Source organism: Ctenopharyngodon idella, chromosome 19 (assembly GCF_019924925.1).
Source record: "Ctenopharyngodon idella isolate HZGC_01 chromosome 19, HZGC01, whole genome shotgun sequence".
Lineage (NCBI taxonomy): Eukaryota > Metazoa > Chordata > Actinopteri > Cypriniformes > Xenocyprididae > Ctenopharyngodon > Ctenopharyngodon idella.
In genome coordinates, this window is record NC_067238.1 from 14,965,935 (window position 1) to 14,987,073 (window position 21,139).

General features: G+C 36.5%; 1 protein-coding gene across 2 annotated transcripts in view; it reads left to right on the forward strand.

Moving 5' to 3' along the window:
• khdrbs3 (KH domain containing, RNA binding, signal transduction associated 3) overlaps positions 1-21,139 on the forward strand; it is a 145,855-nt gene that overhangs the window by 68,031 nt on the left and 56,685 nt on the right. For both annotated transcript variants that reach the window (XM_051872712.1, XM_051872711.1), the window contains exon 2: positions 6,674-6,792. In XM_051872712.1, coding sequence (XP_051728672.1) covers positions 6,674-6,792 — 119 coding nt within the window. The remainder of the gene's footprint in view (positions 1-6,673; positions 6,793-21,139) is intronic.

The following is a 21,139-nucleotide window of genomic DNA, read 5'->3' on the forward strand; positions in this document are numbered from 1 at the left end:
ATTTTTCTTTCTTTCTCAGTTTTGAGCGGGTCTGAGTCCAGAGGGAGGGTTGCAGGAATGAGATGTGGGCAGGGTGACACGGGGCGATGACAGCGGGCAGCCGCTGGTATTGATCTGCGATCTGTCACGGCAGCGCACTCTTGAAAAAGCGCACTAAAGTGTTTCACAACACGTATCTTATTTTTCATTTTCAGCTGCTATTCTGTTACGCCGGCGCTCCACGGCCCTGACCGAGAACTGGACTGCATGCAACACTAAAAACAGAGGAACTGGAGACTTCAGAAATATATGGAAATCAATAGCTACACCAAAAATGTTCTGCATGCTTCTTTCAGTCGATAAATATCAACATGGAGCTAAGCAAGCTTTGTCTCTTTGTTTTAGAAGTACATTTTGCCCTTTTAAAAGCGCCTTCCGTGTGCCTTCTGCTCTTCTCAGAGCAGAGTTGTGGCTTGAATATGTTTTAGATGCTGGTCAGCGTCATGAGATGATGGCAGGGTCCAAAACAGATTCTTGCCAAGCACCAAATGCACATAAAAAATGGCTGGAGTTACTCAACAGTTGGTTGATAATGTTTTAATAATCGCAACATAATACATGGCTGTCACAATTTGTAGTCTACTAGTTTTCGCCTGTACCGTTTATCTTGGATGCCTATAGTTGTTTTTTTTTTATTTGAGAACTCCATGTGGTGGCACCATGTGCAATATTCTTGCCACCAAAATGAAAATATAAGCAACTTTATCACTCCGTCTGTCTCTGTTTGACTGACTCATCTTGTATATGGTGCTGTAGGTGACAAAATTACTTGTTTGTCATGAATTTAAAAGAAAAAAACAAACAAACAAATAATTCTACTTTGTCTTTTTCACTTACATTTATCATATAAATATATAGTGATTTTTTTTTTTTAAATTAGACTTTAGTATAGATAGATAGATTGATAGATAGATAGATTTTATTTTACAAAAGCACAACGTTTTGTTGTTAATGTGAGCATACACAAATAAAAGTAGACCCTTTACAGTTCGGAATGACAAAAAATGACAGGGTATTTTAAGTTGAAAAATGCAAGTGGTCGCGTCGGCGCCTCCATGTCGTGCAGTAAAGTGCGATATACTTTAGCTGCCTTCCACACTCCGCACGAACACTTGGATATATGTGACCCGCGCTGGCAAAATGAGTCGGAATGCGCACGGGCTAATTTCGAGCTACAGGCAAAACAAGTGAAAAATGTCAATTTTGCTCGAAATTGAGGTTTTCACAAAAATGAGTTCATTAAGCCCTCGTCTAGCGATCCCAATGTTCCAAATATCAATTAAACATCTAAAAGTATCTTTATTTGTACATTTTCTGAGAGGAGTACCTTTCCTTTGGCCATGAAAAATGCCGTTTTCCTCTTCTCGACTACTGGTGCTTCCCTCAGCACAAGTTTGGTATTGTTTTAAAGCGCAGCATTCCAACTTTGTGAATGTTCACAGCGAATTCTCAATGGCATGAGTCTGAACCAATGAAATGTGATTTTCAAACTCATGCTGAACGACAAAACGATCTTACTCGTGCTGACTGACAGATCTGAAGTGCTCACACTCTTCTAGTCGACTAAAATTTAGTTGACTATTAGCTGGCAGCCCTAAATGAAACCAAACAGACTTAAACATAACAGATATACCTTTCATAAACTGCTAAGGCAATGTTGGAAAATTAACATATTTTTTAAGGAAAGCTGAAGTATTTTTACCTCGACACCATCTTAAACCTGCCATGCTCATAGTGTGAAACACAATGTAACAGCCAAATGCACTGATTGTACATTCCTTCATACAGCAACAAACAGTCACTTATGCTGCGGCTTTTCTCATTTGTAAGTCTATTTGGATAAAAACATCTGCTAAATGAATTAATATAATGGTATGAGCCTATAGTTTGCCCCTTGCAAGGTATAAACCAAAAGCTTTTTTGTTAGAAGCCCAGTTCTCTAACCACCACTCTGTGTCAATTGGTAGAAATGGGATTTGAGCCCACACCTCTATTTAGAAACCAGAAAACTCCTCACCTGAGAAGGTTGAAGCACCTTATGGCTTATAACTCTTAAAGAAGCACCCTTTTTTGTTCCGCCTGGTTAAATTCTAAAGCTCTCTGTGGTTGGTGTCTATTTCAAGAAGCACAAGACATTGTTTGTGAGTTTTATTTATGCAACACTGGCTGAATGCCGCAGTTTGACAGCAAATTCTATGCATTTTGACATTGTTTGCCATCACAAAGGTTCACATTTGGTAGCGCTCATGCTCTGTTTGGTTTTCTACAGGGCAAGACTACAAAAACCGTAAATGAATGGCAAAGAAAATGCAGAGAAAAAAGAAGGGTGGAGAAATGTTTTGTACTTGAGCGTGTAATGTTCAACATTTTTCAGCTGTTCTGTCAAGTATGACCAGTATTAGTTTGGATGTTTGACACATCTTTTGTCATAAGAAGTATTGCTTTCTAGACCTCTAAAAATGCTTTTGTTGTTTTTTTTTTTTCTTAAACGCATATGATGTTTTTGTGTTTGTGTGTGTGTGTGTGTGTGTGTGTTTGTTTCTTGAAGCTTTTTTCTTAGTAACCTGGGGTTGTTGTTGGGCCTGTGCACAGACCTTTTTTAAAAGCAACATTAGTTTCAATAAGCAATAGGACAGCTGATTCATTTCCACATGCTATATATTGTGTTATATTGTGTATATATAAATGTTTGTAATTTACAGCTGTAAAAACACATGCTACCTTTAGAAGAGTATTAAACAGACATTTCTTGTCTTCAAGACCATTATGTTAATTTGTATATGAAAAATCAATGCTTAGAATCAGTGTTCATGGATTCCTGAGCCTTTCCAAATCTCTTTGAGATGTTATTGCCAATCTCCTCTTTCTGCCACTTTTTTTTGTAAGCAGGAAGTGAAATTTGAGGAGTTAATGGAGCGTTTTCTGGCTCTCCTCTGCTGGAGTCTTAAGAGGGAGTCTGCCCTAATCCCACAAATCATACCAGCTTATGAATTTTAAAATGAAAAGCCCAAATTTCTTTTCTTTGTACTATTCATTTTGCCCCACCTGAGCTCAGAGTCTATGCTGCCCTACACGCATTTCATATGACTGGAAGCTTTGGACAGAAATTAGATTATCCTGACATGCTAAAGACAAAAGGAGAGACCCCGTCTTCTCAAAACAATAAACAGCTGTGCCACTTCATAACTTCGTATTTCAGCGCAAACCCCAGAATCTTAGTCAACAAACACCCGCAATCTAGTTTAAACAGGTGCAAAATGCAGTGAAATATTATCAAAAATATTAAGCAGCTCTGTTTTCAACATGGATATTTGTGCAGCAAATCAACATATTAGAATGATTTCCGAAGGATCATGTGACGCTGAAGATTGGAGTAATGATGCTGAAAATTCAGCTTCGCATCACTGGAATAAATTACAATTTAAAACATTAAAATGGAAAACAGTTTTAATTTGTAATAATATTTCACAATGTTACTGTTTTTACTGTATTTTGGCTCAAATGCAGCCTTGGTGAGCATAAGATACTTCTTTCAAAAACGTAACAAAAATCTTATTAACCCCAAACTTTTGAACTGTAGTATGTACATACAGGGCTTGACATTAACACCTACAAGATTTTGTGCTCACAACCAAAGTATGCGCACATAAAGCCGCCTCTCAGTACTAAATTGAGTTCTTTTTCGCTGCTTTTGTGCATAAACAGTCAAATATACACAAAATAATGTCAAAATGCCGGTCACATAAACGTCAGTTATGTTTTAAGTGAACGTAAAGAAAACGCAAGTGTAACAGTATATTGGATCCGTGCGTCAGGTCTTAAAGTGACAGCAGCCTAATATACCTGCTCCCAAATTATGATATTAATGATATATAATATTAAAAATATATACATGTATATGGCATTTTTTGCCTATGATATCAATGTAAAAATTGTGGCCAGTGAAAATGCTGAGTGGCTAGTAACTTTGGAATACCACTAGCCACAGTGGCTGGTGAGGAATGTCAAGCCCTGACTACATATATATGTAATTTTAATGTGCCTGCATAGACATGTTAAAATGTAAAAACTCTTTGAAAGAACCAATTTGCAGAAATATTTTTTTTTTTCGTTGAGTTCAATAATTGTCCAATACACTAATATAAAATGGAGGTTATGGTCTATGATCCAATAAAAATAGCTATGTTATTGTTCCAGAGCTTAGATCTGTTGGTAGGTCACAATCTTCTGAATGGAGATTCTGCTGTAAAGACTGCTGGTTAAGGAAGGAAATTTATATTTTTCAAGTATTCTCTCGGGTGTGTTTTGTGCCCCTCGACTAAGGGAATAATGACACGAAACAATGAGATGAACCACAGCCCACTGAATCCTCTGTCTCTGTGGACCTGGGAAAACAGAGTGCGGAAGGCAGCACTTGTTCTCTTACCAGTTCATAGCTATACATATAAATGAATTTGTTATTTTATGAAAAAGTATGAAACACAGATCCAGATGAGACAGGCGACGTCAAATTTCCAACAGAATCAAGTAGTTGCTCTGTCCTAACTTAGAGAAAATGTCGTTCCAAATGTTAAAATCCCAGATAAGTCATATTTAACGGCTAACTATTAACTTTGCGGTTGTCACAGTTATGTTCAGTTTTTTTTATTTTTTTTTTATGGACTTTCAGTTTCTTTGTCTTTGTTTCCCGCCTCTCATGAGTTTCTATGATTACATATGATTAGTTCGTTCAGTTCAGCTGTGTTTGATTAATTATCTTCTTTGAGTCTGAACTTAAGTTCACTGTCGGTTGTTATTTGTGTTAGCGCACGCTGTTACGCCTGCTGTCTTCTAGTTTAATAAACCATGTTTATATTTTATAATTCTGTCGTCTGTCTTCATCTTCTTCAGACCTCTTGTAACAGCAGTTGTTTGATTGACATTAAAGTCTCCTAGACTCCTAAACTGCAGAGGATAATGCTATGCAATGCTAGCATGTATATACACTGATGAATATTTATGAAAGTTTATTCATAAATATGAAAAGAGTAATCTTGAAAAGATATAGATTAATATCAATATCATTTAGGCAAATCTATATTTTTAGGGAAATAACTTAAAAAAGTTATGAACAGTCTAAAAGAAAAAGCATTGATGGTTAACTTTTAAGACTAGTCTTAGCGGTTTATGTAACCGGCCCCAACCGGACTAAACGGAATATTTGCGCTTTTAGTTTTGATGACTCTTCGTAACAGTTTGAGTAGAAATGCTTTCCTGATTAGTCGAGGGATTGGAGGATGTCTTAATTTTGCATAAACTCTCCTCACCAAAGCACAAATAATGGAAAAGAGTGTTGAATATTAAAGCACAATAACTGTCACAAGATGACAGATTGTAGAAAAGAACATTAAAAGTGCTTTTCATATTTAAACTGTTTTGAAGTGCTCTAAATATCATTAAGAGTTAATGGCCAAGGTTTACTGTTTCAGGAATTTTCGTCAGGAAGATGGGAACTACTGAAACTGCAGGAATTTCAACATAAATTGATCTTGAATAATAACTTATAAACCTTTTAAATCAGACTTACTGTGAACTACAAGGTTATTAATCTATGGTATAGGCTTTTGTCCTGGGGAAAACTACATTATCCATGATTCTGCAGAGAAATGTTCACTAATTAGAGAAGGACAAGCGAGTTGTGGCAAAAGAACTCTTTAGCACCCACCCATTCCTCATCTTTAAAACACTTACCTTTAAGTCAAATAACTTTTGCTTCAAATCAAAGTTCGTAACATAATTCACCCCGTAGCCAGTTGGTTTGATTCATGGCTTATAAATCTTAAATGAAGACTTTCCCTATGGGAAAAATAAAAAATACTTCCAGAACCAAGGCTGATGATACATTCGATGGGCACTGTTGCATTCTATTGATGACTTATCTCATTATTAATTAGCCATTGTTGCATAAACAATGTATAAATAAGCCAATCTTTAACTATAGAAGGACTGGTATATTCCAAAAATAGTTTCTGGATGTTTGTTTGCATAAGATAAATCTTGCAGTTCATTAAGCAATTTAAACATTGCACTGTCCAGATCATGTGAACTTTGATGTTGTATGTTTGATGGACGTTTTGATTTTCCTATCTGCTTGTCACCGTCTCTAAACAACCTTTTCCATATCATTTTTTGCTAAGTACCTCAATAAACCCACTCTGTCTCAATAATGCAACATATCACGAGTACCCACAGTGATACTACGACCCACACACATACAAGAACTCATTAATGTAACTAATATCGCAGCACCCCACTGTGTCCCACAACAACAAAGACTTCTGTGCATTCTCGAAGAGCTCATTTACACACTTTAATGTCTAATCAGACGACACTTGCCACACAGACAGAAATATCCTCCAATCACAGAAAAATGTCTATCAGATATGATTATAAGCACATCCAATTGAATTACAGCGTGACCAATGGAAGCTATTTCACAGTCCACTGATCAGTCAAAATACGCTTGGTACAAATGACATCGGGCAAATGGCAGGACTGTCATCTGGGCTTATCTGAACCTGAGATTCATTCTGATAACCTTTATTCTACCTAGATAATGTTTTGACTAACTTTCCCTATCTTTCTGTCTCAACAGAAATCGAAAAGATTCAAAAAGACGAAGACAAAGAGGATGAGAAGTTCATTGATGTGGTCATCAACAAGAACATGAAACTGGGACAGAAGGTTTTGATCCCTGTAAAACAGTTTCCCAAAGTGAGTACGACAAAAAGTTTTTTCAGTGTGTAGTATCATATAGGTTACACCCAACAAGTCACTTACACTAATTTTTAAAAGTTTGTGTATACACACACAGACATATATATAATGTATAAAACTGTTACTCGTGTGATATTGCGTTTATACCACAGTTCGACGGCACAAGTGTGTAAATAAATAACAACAACAAATTGTCTTTAAAAACTCTCTTTTGTGAGAAACTACTTCGTTCTGCCACTGATTCAAATCTCAAGTTGACAGTTTAACAGTTGAGCCCAAACCTTTGTTAGTAATTCTAAAACGTCACTTCAGAACTAGTAACGAAGGAACATTGAGTCGCTTCATTGAAGCTCATTGTAATATGTAGAGTATTATGAGAGAGAGAGATCGCCTGTATTACTTGCATCTAGCTGATATTCTTCAGGTGAATCTTATATTCATAATCACAAAATCGGTTTGAATGTTGGCTGAGGAAAGCGATATCCTTTTTTTTGTCTTTGTCCTTTTAACATTTAAGACATTCCCATGACAGCGCTAGTCAATGCAATTGTCAGTTGTGTTTCGTAAGATATTTAAAGTAAATACAACATCCTTGTTTCAATGTTTCAGTCCATTTCAATATAAAGGCCTTTGCAACTTACTGACTCACTCATTAAGACAGTCTTTGCCACCATCTAATGGCTTATTAATGTAACTTTCACTGAAATCAAAATCACTAACAGACTCTTTCTCAGTACCAAAAAATATGCCGTTATTTATATAAAATATTATTTATTGAACAATAATATTTAATAGAACAACAATAGCCATTATAACGGTATAAGAAGTAAAATAGGAAATAAACAGTTCAGTCCAACGTACAAAAGCAGCGCTCTAGTTAGTACAGGATTTAGTTTCAATGTAATTATAAAGTTATGAAACATAATATAGTCCTTAATCCAAATCTATTAGCTCTGGAACAAGTAATAAGACCAAAGATTCCCCTGATTTACCCAAAATGAAATATACCTCATGTTTAAACACTACATACATAAGAGCCAACGGCAAATTCCCGAAGGACTGGCCGAGATGAAGCTGTTCTCTGCGGGTACTTGAGCTCTGAACGGCCTGGAGCTTGCATCTCCGAAAGCGTCTAAACAAATTTTAAAATAGGCGCTATGTTTACATATAAATCACATATATGAGGTCTAACCAACTATATTCTTGCCAGAAAAATTCTTAAAACTACAATCCGTTCTAAAAAAATATGGTGGGTTTGCTCGTCCGCCATGACACTCGCTGTGAGAATGCTGAAAGCAGAGTGATTCAAACGGTGAAATGGTTCCTGTGGCAATACTGGTAGAATATTGCTTGGCTGGAAAGACCTCTCAGCCAATCAGATTTGAAAACCAGAAAGAACTGTGTATATATATATATATATATATATATATATAACTTTTATGTTAGATGTGATTAACTGCGATTAATCGATTTGACAGCACTAATTGTAATTTATTGAGAGTCTATTTCGAAACACAGACTAGTAGCGCATTAAGACATGGAGTTAATTAATCTTTCAGCGGTAGTAAAGAACAAAACTGGATGTAAACATGCAATATTTCTGAGATGAAAGAAGGATGTCTTAACAACACTCTGGGGTTCGAACATCAAACATGAGTCAAAAATGACTCCCAAGATTCTTCAACTCTAAAACAGAACCATCAATAGATAACCCAATGGCACTAGTGCTATGCAGATACAGAAAATCATTTAAATTTTTAGCAAATCACCAATGGATATTTATAAAAACTTATGATAAATCAATGATTTAGCCAGCACTACAAAAATATTAAGTGTGAAATTCAGCAATATTTAAAGGGATAGTTCACCCAAAAATTAAAATTCTGTCATCATTTACTCATATTCAAGTAGTTCCAAACCTATATGAGTTTTTTATTCTGCTGAACACAAAGAAAGATATTTGGAAGAATGTCAGTAACCAAACAGATTTCGCCCCCCATTTACTACGTAGTAGGAAAAATAAGTACAATGCTAGTCAATGGGGAGCGAGATCTGTTTGGTTACTGACGTTCTTCCAAATATAATAGTCTGACCTGGTGTGAATGAGTGGAGGCGGGGACTAATTTGCATATTCATGCTTCTGCATATAATAAATGAGGCTAGGGTAGGTGATCACATAACTCCTATTTTGGAATCTCTGCACTGGCTCCTGGTCAGGTACCAAGTCAATTTTAAAAATCCTCATGTTAACCTATAAAGCACTGCACGATTTAGATCCACAGTATTTAGCGGACCTTTTTATTCCTTATATGCCAAGGCGTAATTTGCGTTCTTCTCAGAGTGGTCTCTTGGCTGTCTCTAAACATGGCTTCGCTCTGTGGGTGACAGGGCTCTTGCTTTTCATGCCCCAAAATTGTGAAATTCTCTTCCAGCTAACCTTAGGGAAGCTAAATCCCTGGACATTTTTAAATCCTGTCTTAAAACTTTTTATTTCAGGAAGGCTTTAAATTGGAATTGACTTTGGTGTGTATTATGGATGTTATATTTTATTTGTGGTTATTGTTGATGTTTTTCTGTACAGCACTTTGAGAAAGCTACTTTTAAAGGCACTTTATAAAATAAAGTTATGATATGCAGTGTTATAGTGTAGAATTATTAGATGTATAGAAATCCTTGACATCGGCATGCCTTTTTCACGGCTGATAACCTTTCGTTTGTTTAACATGTTATCACAGCAGCACTTCACTTGATATACAGGCCACAGTCATTTCTAAGAATGAAAAGCACTTCACAGCGAGGCTACATGTTAATATGAACGTGAGTTTGATATTGAAGCATGCATGGGGCGATTCCAGCAAATGGTCCTAATTTCCATATTGTTGCTGTTGAGTGTGTTATTTGATGATTTTTTTTCCTTCTTCACAGACATAGAGGTGATCGTGACCTTGACGGCAGACTATCACATTATCATACCACTGAGTGTGTGTGTGTGTGTGTGTGTTCATGTGACGTGTGCATATATTCCCGCTGTATTCCCAAAAGACTCGCACACGAGGACCAATCCTTTCTGTACCTCATTTAGTTTGTGCTTTCGTAGTTCTCCAAACATAATTTAATGGGCTTCTTTGTTTGCCTGGTTTTTAATTCACACTGTTCCATCTTGAGAGGGTGAAAGAGCGACACACAGCAGGAGAATAGAGAGAAAGAGAGAAATTGAAGCAGCAGGTGTAGATGTCTGACTCTCTCTTTTAGGGCAGTGAAAGGGTTTTAGACAGATGATAATTAGAACAGAGTGTTTATGTGAATGTTTGAGGAGGAGTTTTAGTGAAGAAAGAGAGGAGGAAATGAACAGGACATGTTTCACTTTTCTTTGTATTAGTTATGTCTCATATGCTTACCAAAGCTCATGTATTTGATCAAAAATACAGTAAAACAGCAATAATGTGAAATATTATTACAATTTCAAAGAGCAGTTTTCTATTTTTTAATATATTTAAAAATGTAATTTATTCCTGTGATGTCAAAGCTGAATTTTCAGCATCATTACTCCAGTCTTCAGTGTCACATGATCCTTCAGAAATCATCCTATATGCTGATTTGCTGCTCAAGAAACATTTCTTATCATTATCAATGATTACTTTTGATGAATATACAGTTCAAAAGAACAACATTTACTTGAAATAGAAATCTTTTGTAACACTATAAATGTATTTACTGTCGCTTTTGATCATCTTAATGCATCCTTGCTGAATAAAAGCACCAGATCAGTATATTAGAATGATTTGAATGGTTGCAAGCAATCAAAAACCTACAACAAGTGACAGTGACAGCCTCTTTTCATAACAAATGGACCCTGGACAGATGAAAAATTCATCAAAATTCTAACATGAAAGCAGATGGCAGCTACATACATTTGTGCACATATACATGATATTCGAGCAGCTATGTGTGTGCACATATTCAGAGAGTGATAATATGTGTGTGTGAGCTATTTTTTGAAGAGGGTTTGTAAATGGGCTCTGGGTTCCCAGAGGGAGTGTGCTGTGAAGGGTAACATCTCTCTCTCTCTCTCTCTCACACACACACACACACACACACACACACTACTCTCATTTTTACCCACACTAAAGGTCTGGTACCTAACCTGAGCCCAAAAGAACCTGAAGTTTCAATCAGGACTGGATTTGTAATTGATGGAAGAAATAAATTAATAAATAAAAATAAATTCATATTGTATATTTTATTTTATATAACCCTTATTTTGCTCATGCATGCAGCAACAGGCTGCTTTATGTCTGAGTCGGACTTACTGTTTGTTTTTAAGAAAATCTGATCAAAACATACTGTGTGGTTGCAAGGGTGTTGCTAGGTGGTCTAACTGGTCCAAGTCAAAACGGACCTTCAAGTGTCAATTCACCTTCAAGTGTTCAAATCACTAACCATAAGCCAATAATGATTAGGGCTGGGTATCGAACTCAATACTTTTTAGGTACCGACCGAATTGCCTTGATACTATCGAGTATCGAGAAGTGTCTTGTCATTCGGTACCAAATTTCGATACCTCCAAACGGAGCAGGGGAGAGTGGGCGGAGAAATGCTGTCGCTGTCTCGTTGAGCAATGTAATAACGTTGCATTACATTGTTATTTATATCTAAATATATATAACTATGTGCGCGAGAGAGACCCTGAGTGCGAGAGAGCGAGTGAATCAACGGTTTCACTTTCAGTTTATCTCCGAAAAGGATGGGTGAGTGTACACCGGCTGTTTATGCAAGCAGCCAGTTCACTACAGTCACTCCAGATACAGCAAAACAGAAGTGCCGCACTGCCTGCACAAACAGCGGGACGCGCAATGTTTTTTAGACTAGTTATGGACAGGTACAACACACAGCAGCGTTACATCAGCGTTCGTTCCTCAAGTCTATGGAAACACGCGACCGGTTCGTGACGGCCTCTAGTTCGCCTGTATGAGCACAGGCTCTGGCTCCAGAACAAGAACAATTCTGGTGGAAAAAGGGTATCAGCGTCCTCCTGATACTGCCACTGTGTGCAAGCATCAACCACACCCTCAGAGCGGACATTTTCAAACGGTTGTCTCCTGAAAAAGCATATATATATAATGTTTATGATCCAATTATAAAATTTGTATCGAAAAATGTATCGTTCAGGAATCAGTATCGATATCAAAAATTTTTGAACGATACCCAGCCCTAATAATGATACTTGCTTTTTATTTTATTTTACAATTTTAATTTAATTTAATTTAATTTAGACTTCTGGTTGGGTTTGGTCTCATGGGTTTTGTCAGGTCACAGGGTTTTGTTTACCGTAGCATTGTGCTTCAATTGAGTCCCCATCCAGACCTCTACACTGTCTAAATGTTAATCAAACACAAATGTCAGCTTGTGTTATTAAACACAATTCCAGCTTTACTGGTGACACCACCACCCACAGGAGCCCCCAGTCGCCCAGAGATGTTTGTGGATCATGGAGCATGTTGGCTCTGTGGTTCTATTATAGCTGGACCTTATAATGACATTATTATCTATTCAGTATGAAATTTGTCACAGTGCAGTGAGTCGAATGATCTAGTTGTATGATGCGTTTCCACGCTGCAGTGTTGTGAATATAATTGTCTTCTGTTCCGGAGTCTCTCGCTTTCATTGGATGATCAGCTGATTGCTTTAATCACAGACTATGGTAGAGTGCCTGCCAAACTCGAACAAACTCTTCCCACTGTCCATCATGGGCACAGAAGCGGTTTGCTGCTTTAGATCATGAGTTATTTGGTATCTTTACTTCTAGTGACCCTTGGGAAGGTTACAATCTTTAGAAACAATACACAAAATATCAGAGCGTTGGAGCTGTGATGCTCACATGGTTGAGGCTGGTTTGAGTCCAGAATTCAACATTTCCTGATCCCATTTAACACTTCATCTAGTAATAGGGGGTAAAGTAGCATTAGCATAATTATGTTTGCACTCATGTTAACAAAAAGGTTTTACATGCACCGTGGTAATCATGGTATTCAAATACCTTAGAGTACCTTATAAATACCATGGTATGTGAATAAGATGTTAACCATTACGAAAAAAGTAGCATAACACCATGTTATATGATGGTAATACCATGGTACATGTCCAAAATACTATGGTACCATGTCTGAAAAACAATGGTAGTACCATACTCTTTGTAAGCGTAATAATTCATCATATTTACCCAAAAGTACCATAGTATTACCAAATGGTTTTTAGACATGTACCATGGTAAAAACCATGTTATTCTTTAAAGTTCCTTATGGTGCCATATAAATACCATGGTATTTGAATATGATTAACCTTAAAAAAGTACTATGGTAGTAACATTTTATCAGATGGTAAAACTGTGGTGCTTTATATACTATGTACCATAGTTTTGTAGAGTGCCACCATGGTAGATGTCCAAAATACAGTAGTAACATACATTTTGTAAGTATAATAATTCAATTCAATTACCCATGGTATTGTTTTTACACAAGTAAAACCATGGTATTCTTTAAAGTACATTAGAGTACCATATAAAGACCATGATCTTTGAATATGATTAACATTATAAAAAGTATGGTGGTAACATAATATCATGGTATCAGATGCCAATACCGTGGTACTTCATTTACCATGTTTTTTATGCTACTACCATGGTATATGTCCAAAATACCATGGTACCATATTAAAAAATCTTGGTTGTACCATACTTTTTGTAAGTGTAATCATTCAGTACATTTGCCATGGTTAAATCATGGTATTCCTGGAAGTACTTGGGAGGACCATATTAATACCATGTATATGAATATGATTAGCTTTACAAAACGTACTGTGATGCTAACATAATACCATGGTATCATATGTTAATACTGTAGTACTTTTAAGTACACTGTGGTACTGAAATTCTTGTACCATGGTTTTTATATGCTACTACAGTACCATAGTACATGTCCCAAATACCATGGAAGTACCATATGTATTGTAAGTGTCATTTAGTACCATTGTACCATTTGTACTGTACTACCATGGTTTTCAGTTCCAAAATACCATGGTACCATCCCAAAATAGCATAGTACCATGTCCAAAAAACATGGTTGTACCATAGTTTTTGTAAGTGTAATCGTTCAGTACGTTTGCCGTGGTAAAATCATGGTATTCTTGGAATTGTCTTGGAGTACCATATAAATACCAAAGTACATGAAATTAAGTTTGTTCAAGTGAGCACAAAATTGGCCAACACAACTCAAACCTGAGCACTGCCTTTCAATGTTGAGTGGTTATTGTCGACTTCAGGTCTGTCATAGCGATGCGTTATAGGATGACTGTTGGAAAGAAAAAAGATCCGGATGTCAGGTCCTGTAAATGAAACTTCATCTCAGAGCTAAAAGGAATGTCAGGGTACGTGAGCCCTCAGAGTTAGAGCAGTAATGATCGGCCACTTCAAATAAAGCAATTATCAGCGACGGAGCGAGAGTGCCAGTGTAATGTCATACGGCGCGGCTATTCGCGTCGCCCGCGTCACACTAAACAGATTGCCTTTGACAGCTCTGATGACTGTAGACACTAATGCGCTGTTTAGAGCTTCAGAGAGCTACTGGAGGAAGACAAATTCAATTTGTCCAGTCTGACAGGTGGATGTAGAGAAAGAGAGAACGCTTGAAGGGTGAGTGTGATGAATCTGATTGGAACAGTTTTCCTCCAGACGTCACCTTTAGCCTCATTTATGTTGCACATGTTTACAAGACAGGAACACTTTCTTGGCTAATTTCATGTTGTGAGGTCATGGTAGCTGGTTTTTGAGATTAAAGAACAAATTGTATTAGAAAGCAAGAAATATGCATTTTAAGTGTTTGTTAAGGGTGAAGTATGTCTTTTCTGTGCCACCAGTCATGGATTTGTTATAGAGTGATGCAGGTATGACATCACTGTGTAGGCCAAAACGCTGAAACGAGTTAGCATTTTAGCACTTCCAGTTCAAAGTCAATGGGTTTTTTTAATGGGATTTTGGCTGAAATAAGGTCTGTGGTGAACAAAAGCTCAAGACACTTTCACGTTTTATTCTACGACATAAAATACATCAGTATTACCCCACTCGTGATTTTTTTAAGCTGTTACGTGTCTTGAAAAAGGCGGTTGCTAACAAGTGGCTAAATGGGACTAAAGAGGCAGTTGGGGACATTAAACATCATCCTGTCAAACAGGTAAACTCAGTCCGCTTTTACTGCCTCATTATTCTTATAACTGCCCTCTTACAAACTATTCTAACTCAAACTTCATAGGAAAATGTTTTTATATAAAAACTGAAAGTGTTGTCGGAAGCTAAGGTCGTTGAAATTGTGGGACCGTGGTGTAGTTCGTTTGTAGCCTACCTTTAGCTTTTTACTTCTGGCAACTGCATTTAGGCTTCAAAGTTCATAAAAGTTGTGTTCATCTGTTAAAATTATCTTGATGGACAAAACGTGTAAGTATCATAAACTTTTGTTGATCGCAGAGCTTGTTTTTTTTTTTTGCGATAATCCAAAAGCCTATGGAAAAATCCTATTGGGTTTTTGTCGAGGGAACCAGCGTGATGCTAACTGCCGATTGGCCTACAAAGTGACGTCATACCTGCCCCACTCTATAGTTTTCCCAAACCTTCTGCCATTGGTGAGTCAAACAGATTGTCCCGCCCCAAGCTCACGCTATTGGCTGAGCTACAACGTAGGTCTGGTCAGGATGCTTGTCAAAATTTTTGATTTTGATAGTCAACGAACATTATTCATCATATGTTTTGTTAACGAAATTAACTTTAGTGTCACATGATCCTAGAGAAAATTATAATTTGCTGATTTGATGCTCAACATTATAAATGTCTTTAATGTTATTTATTTATTTTACTAATTTAAGAGTATTATATGGAAGCTTGTTTCCACCACTTAATAAAAAAATAAAAAAGGTAATTGCAACTTTTTATCTCACAATTTTTATATTTTTTTCATCAGAATTGTGTGATAATTGTGCAATTGTGAGTTATAAGGTCATCTCGCAATTCTGACTTTATAACATGCAATTGCGAGTTTATATCTCGCAATTCTGAGAAAAAGTTAGAATTGTTAGATGTGAACTCGTATTTGTGAGAAAAAAAAGTCAGAATTATGAGTTTATATCTCGCAATTCTGACAATAAACTATAAATGAGATAAAAAGTCGCAATTATCTTTTAAATGGTTTTATTCCGTGGTGGAAACAAGCTTCCGTAGTAGTATTAATTTATTTCAAACAAACAAACAAACAAACAAATCTTACTAACCCCATAATTTTAAATTCCAAATCATCCATAGCTATTTTTGTGAACAACAGGTTATGTATTGACAATCTTCCCCTCTAAAGCTGTAATGTCTCATTTGAGTCCAGTTCAGATTCAGAACGAGATGTGCCAGTTTTGAGAGCTGCAGAAGAGGGGAAGATTTTAAGTGAAATACTAGCTAAATATTTATTTATTTTTCACATAAATCTATTACTTCAGTAGACTTAGAAAATAGTCATATGTTTTTTTTGTTGTTTTTTTTTTGACACTGTCATGTATAAAAAAGACTACATTTTCTTCAGAAATCCTTTTTTTATTCTCTGGATTAAATAACAGCATACGGGTTCAGAATGACATGAGGGTGAGTAAATAAACACACTATTAGGGCACTAATTAGGTTAATTATTCCTTTAAATTAAAGTGTTATCAAAACTTTTTTTGCATTTTCATGTCTTTCTCACCCAGTAACCAAACAGTAAACGTGTGTGCGCATTCTCTGCAGTCACTGTGCCTGTCTCTGGCAGCTGTCTGTGAGGTCAGTCTTGTTGTGAAGGCTGTTTAGTTAGACCCAAAGTGTGCCGTCTGTTTCATCTGAAACAGAGAATGCCGCTTTCTTCTCAGTTGCGTCATTATGTTTTCCAAACAAACTGAGCTTTATTAACAAGACAGATATATCCATAAAAAGTAAACCAGGCTTAATAAGTGACACATAGATCTTTTTGAAAGCATTTGAGAAAAAATGGAGTGAATACTGTATGTAATTTAGCATCTGCGTCAGGACACTATCAGCTGAACGATCGGTAAATTGGCCTCATTACCTGATGTAATCTGCAATTAAAATAAATTCATAATGAATGTCATGGTGGGATATCAAAATTTTGCCTGTGAGCTATTACCCCATTTTGCCAGCGCCTTTCCTATAAGCCTACACACATTTTCCTAAAGCTGCACACATTTTGTGCATTTATATCAGATAACGGTTATGATCCTCCCCTAGTTTTTTGTCATGGAATGGTAATATTTTCAAGAAGCTATGCAGATGAAAACTAATAAAACTTGCTAAGCCAAGCATCACTTTTATTACTGCTTATACTTAGTGCTTTTCATTTGTAAATAGGGATGCTTAAGATTAATCGACGATCGATTATTTGTCTACAAGAATTTAATCGATAATTAATCGATGGTCAATTAAGCAAGGTCATCATTTTTCACTCATGGTCAAAACACGTGCAGCAGACACACAAGGAAAAATGAATTGAGCACGCCGTAGTTATGTATTCTAAGTGTATTAATGTCTTCAAGCCTGATGGATTAAGTAGACTAGCCGTTTATTTCAAAACATAATTAACCAAGGGTCCAAAAAAACCCCCCAAACAAGTGATTTTACTGAACATAAGAACTACTTACTTGTGTAAATGCTATAAGTACATAGAATAAACAACAACTCTACATGTTAAAAAATTATTGACATCCACATTATGTATCGCAACTGTTCAGATCCGATTTGTATGTCCATGGCATTCTTTCATTTTCCAGAATACTGTATCTGCATTGGATTCTATGGCAATGACGTTGCGTTGGTAGGCGTATGCCAAAAACAACAACAACAACCCTAACAAAGAGGGGTTTGCAATACAGATCTTGTCTTATTTACCACATGACAATGTGTAGCTGCTGTGCTGGAGTACTATGTCTTATGGGGCAGAAACGGAGGCTGGTATGAGTGGCTTTATACTTGTCACCGCTATATTGTCACTTTCTGCTTGTCCGGCACATTGCAACAACACAACCTTGTTTCTGCAGTGACTTTCAGCATGTTTCCTACAACAACATTTGACATTTACGTTTTACGTGATGTGAGAAAGTCACATAAACTAGGCGAAATCAGAATCAGAGCCGTCAGACTGAAACGGACTTCCAGAAATGCGAAGTGAAGCATTGAAGCTTTACGAATCAGTGGTTCGGAGCGTGTATCAAACTGCCAAAGTCACGCCCCCCAGTGGTCAACTATTGAAATTTCGAAACACTTATGACGTAACAAAGCCTCGTTTACTGAAATCACGTGACTTTGGCAGTTTGATACACGCTCCGAACCACTGATTCGAAACAAAAGATTCGTAAAGCTTCGAAGCTTCATGAAGCAGTGTTTTGAAATTGCCCATCACTAGATATTGTTGAATAAAGTTGTTATTTCGTTTTTTTGGCACACAAAAAGTATTCTCGTCGCTTCATAATATTAAGGTTGAACCACTTTAGTCACATGAACTGTTTTAAATACGTCTTTAGTAGCTTTCTGGGCATCTGAAAGTGGTAATTATCTTGCTGTCAATGGAGGCCTCACTGAGCCATCGGAGTTTATCAAAAATATCTTAATTTGTATTCCGAAGATGAACAAAGGTCTTACAGGTGTGGAACATGATGGTGAGTAATTAATGACAGATTTTTCATTTTGGGGTGAACTAACCCTTTAAGAGGTTAACGATTAATCAAATAATTGATCATTAATTTAAACAACAAAAGATTATGGGAAATTTATGTAAATTGACATCCCTATTTGTAAGTATTATACATTGGTATGTAAATCATCCCGCACCATTTGTGCTACAATAATGACAAAAAAGGACACTATTGCTATTTACTTGGTGGATGATAAATCCTGTAGACTTGCATTGAGAGACTTGGGAACTTGCACACCCTAGCAACCACATAGCAAAGTCATGGCAACCATCCACAACACCCTAGCAACATGCCAGTGATTTTTGCATGGGCAAACACCATTCACACTCACTCATGTAAAAATGTAGTACACATTCTCAGATTGTCGAATTTGAAAACTCTCTCTCTCTCTCTCTCTCTCTCTCTCTCTCTCTCTCTCTCTCTCTCTCTCTCTCTCTCTCTCTCTCTTTGTCAAACCCGTGTTAAATTGACAATGGTTATGCATTTATTGTCTTTTCATAAGATGTGTTGTCACACAGCATATCGATTTGAGCATTTCTGTATTTGTGCGTTTTGAGGAGAGGCCAGCGTGTGTGTGTCTGTGTGTTTGTGTTTGTGTATGTGTGTGTGTTGGGGTGCCTTTAAAAGCTTTAAAGCTTTCCGTAAATCCTCACACAGCTCGGTGTTGTGTTTAATGTCCAGATTAAGGCCCACGCTGTCATTTACAAGCCTTAATATCATCAGATTACACCATTAAAGAGCAGCCAAACAAAACCCTCAGTAAATAACAGGAATCTAATGAAAACATCTACACAAACAGCTATCAGCAGCAGAACAAACCGCGCTCTAAAAAATCCCACACCGCAGGGACACTTACTGACACTTAATGGGAGCATAAAGCAGATGTGTGATGTAGGTTACAAATATAGTTCAATGTTTCTTATGAAGTACATGGATATATGGCATATGCAAAAGATCTTGCTAGCATCGTAGATTCAGTAGTGGTTTGAATTAAAGGTCATGACCTCTTTACAGTGTCCCCAGTGACATCATAGTCATCAGCTTCATGCTAATTTGCATACTATCAGAGCTACAAAGTATGTGAGATTATTGTGTCCCAAAGTATGAGGATTAGTGTGTCTCAAATCAAAGTGTGTTCCCATTGGACTGAAAAATCACAAATGAGATCTTTTTAACATCTCGATCGTTTCTTCCAGAGAGCAATGTATAGAGAATGGAAATTTAATGGAAAGTTTCTCCTTTAGAGTTTCAGAAAAGATCTCAGTTGTGTCTTATGTGCTTAGATACCAAACTCTAAATTTAGAGGATAGAGATGAATTCAAACATTTCTCATTAACCCTTAGGTTGTGTTCGGGTCATTTTGACCTGGAGAGGATTTTCTTTTTCCTGAAAATGTTAATTATTGTCTTCACATTGGACTAAAACTTACTGACTTGGTATAACTACTTCCCAAAATTACGATCAATTTTCAAAAATAAATACAAAAACCTGTCCCAATTGAAAGAAATCAAGTTGACAAAAAGCTTGAATGCAATATTTGGTGATAATATAGCATAACAAGAGATTTATAAGCTATTTTTTTAGGCCAGTCATTTTTGACTGTTACAAGGTTTTCAACACAGCATAAGGGTTAAATTCTTCTGAATGCAAATGATCTGAGCTTCTTTATACATTTATTGTATAGTTCTGTACGGTACAGTATGTCAACAATTGTCTCATTTGTGTCTATTTTTATCTCTTAAAAATTTGGATACTTAAAGGGATAGTTGTTGATGTTTTGATCAAAAGATGATGTTTTAAAGAATATAAAGAGTTTTGAAGAGTATTTTTATATAAAAAAAAATACTATGGAAGTCAAAGGGACTCATCGACTGTTTGGTTACCAACAATCTTCAAAATATCATCTTTTGTGTTCAGCAGAAGAAAGAAATTCATACAGATTTGAAATAATTTGAGGGTGAGTAAACGATGACAGAATTTTCATTTTTGGGTGAACTATTCTTTTTAATGAAAGAGCAAACTCTGAGCAGTAAAAGTTTCTTCTGGGTTGAAAGTAGTATGCCAGAGATGATCAGATAGTAAAGTTTTACTGTTGGAATTTCAAAGTATGCATCCATTCAAAGTCCCTTTAAGACAAGTCATTTCACTCGGCGGCCATCTTTGAAACGCCTCTCGGTCATGCAAGTACAGCTCCTATCTCTTTGAATGGGGAAACATCAAATTCTCCAAAGCTGTTCACCAATCTTTCGATTAAATTTCATATTTGAAATCACCAATGAAATCTGACAACAACTGTCTCATAAATTTTGTTTCTAAACCCTCGAATCATGACAAAAACGGTATTTTTCAGGCTGGATCAAGCTAATGCGCATACGCAATCCTAAGTGCACGTCACTATAGGAAGCAAGCATCTGACTGTTTCTATACCGGCTTCTAATGGCCGCTGCAGTGACGCGATGACTTTGCTAATCGGCGATTGGCTCTTATTTAAAAGGCGGGACTTATTCTGCCATATTGCGCGTTGCACTTTCTCCAAATCATAATAATATGAGTACACCGTCTTTCTATATATAAAGTC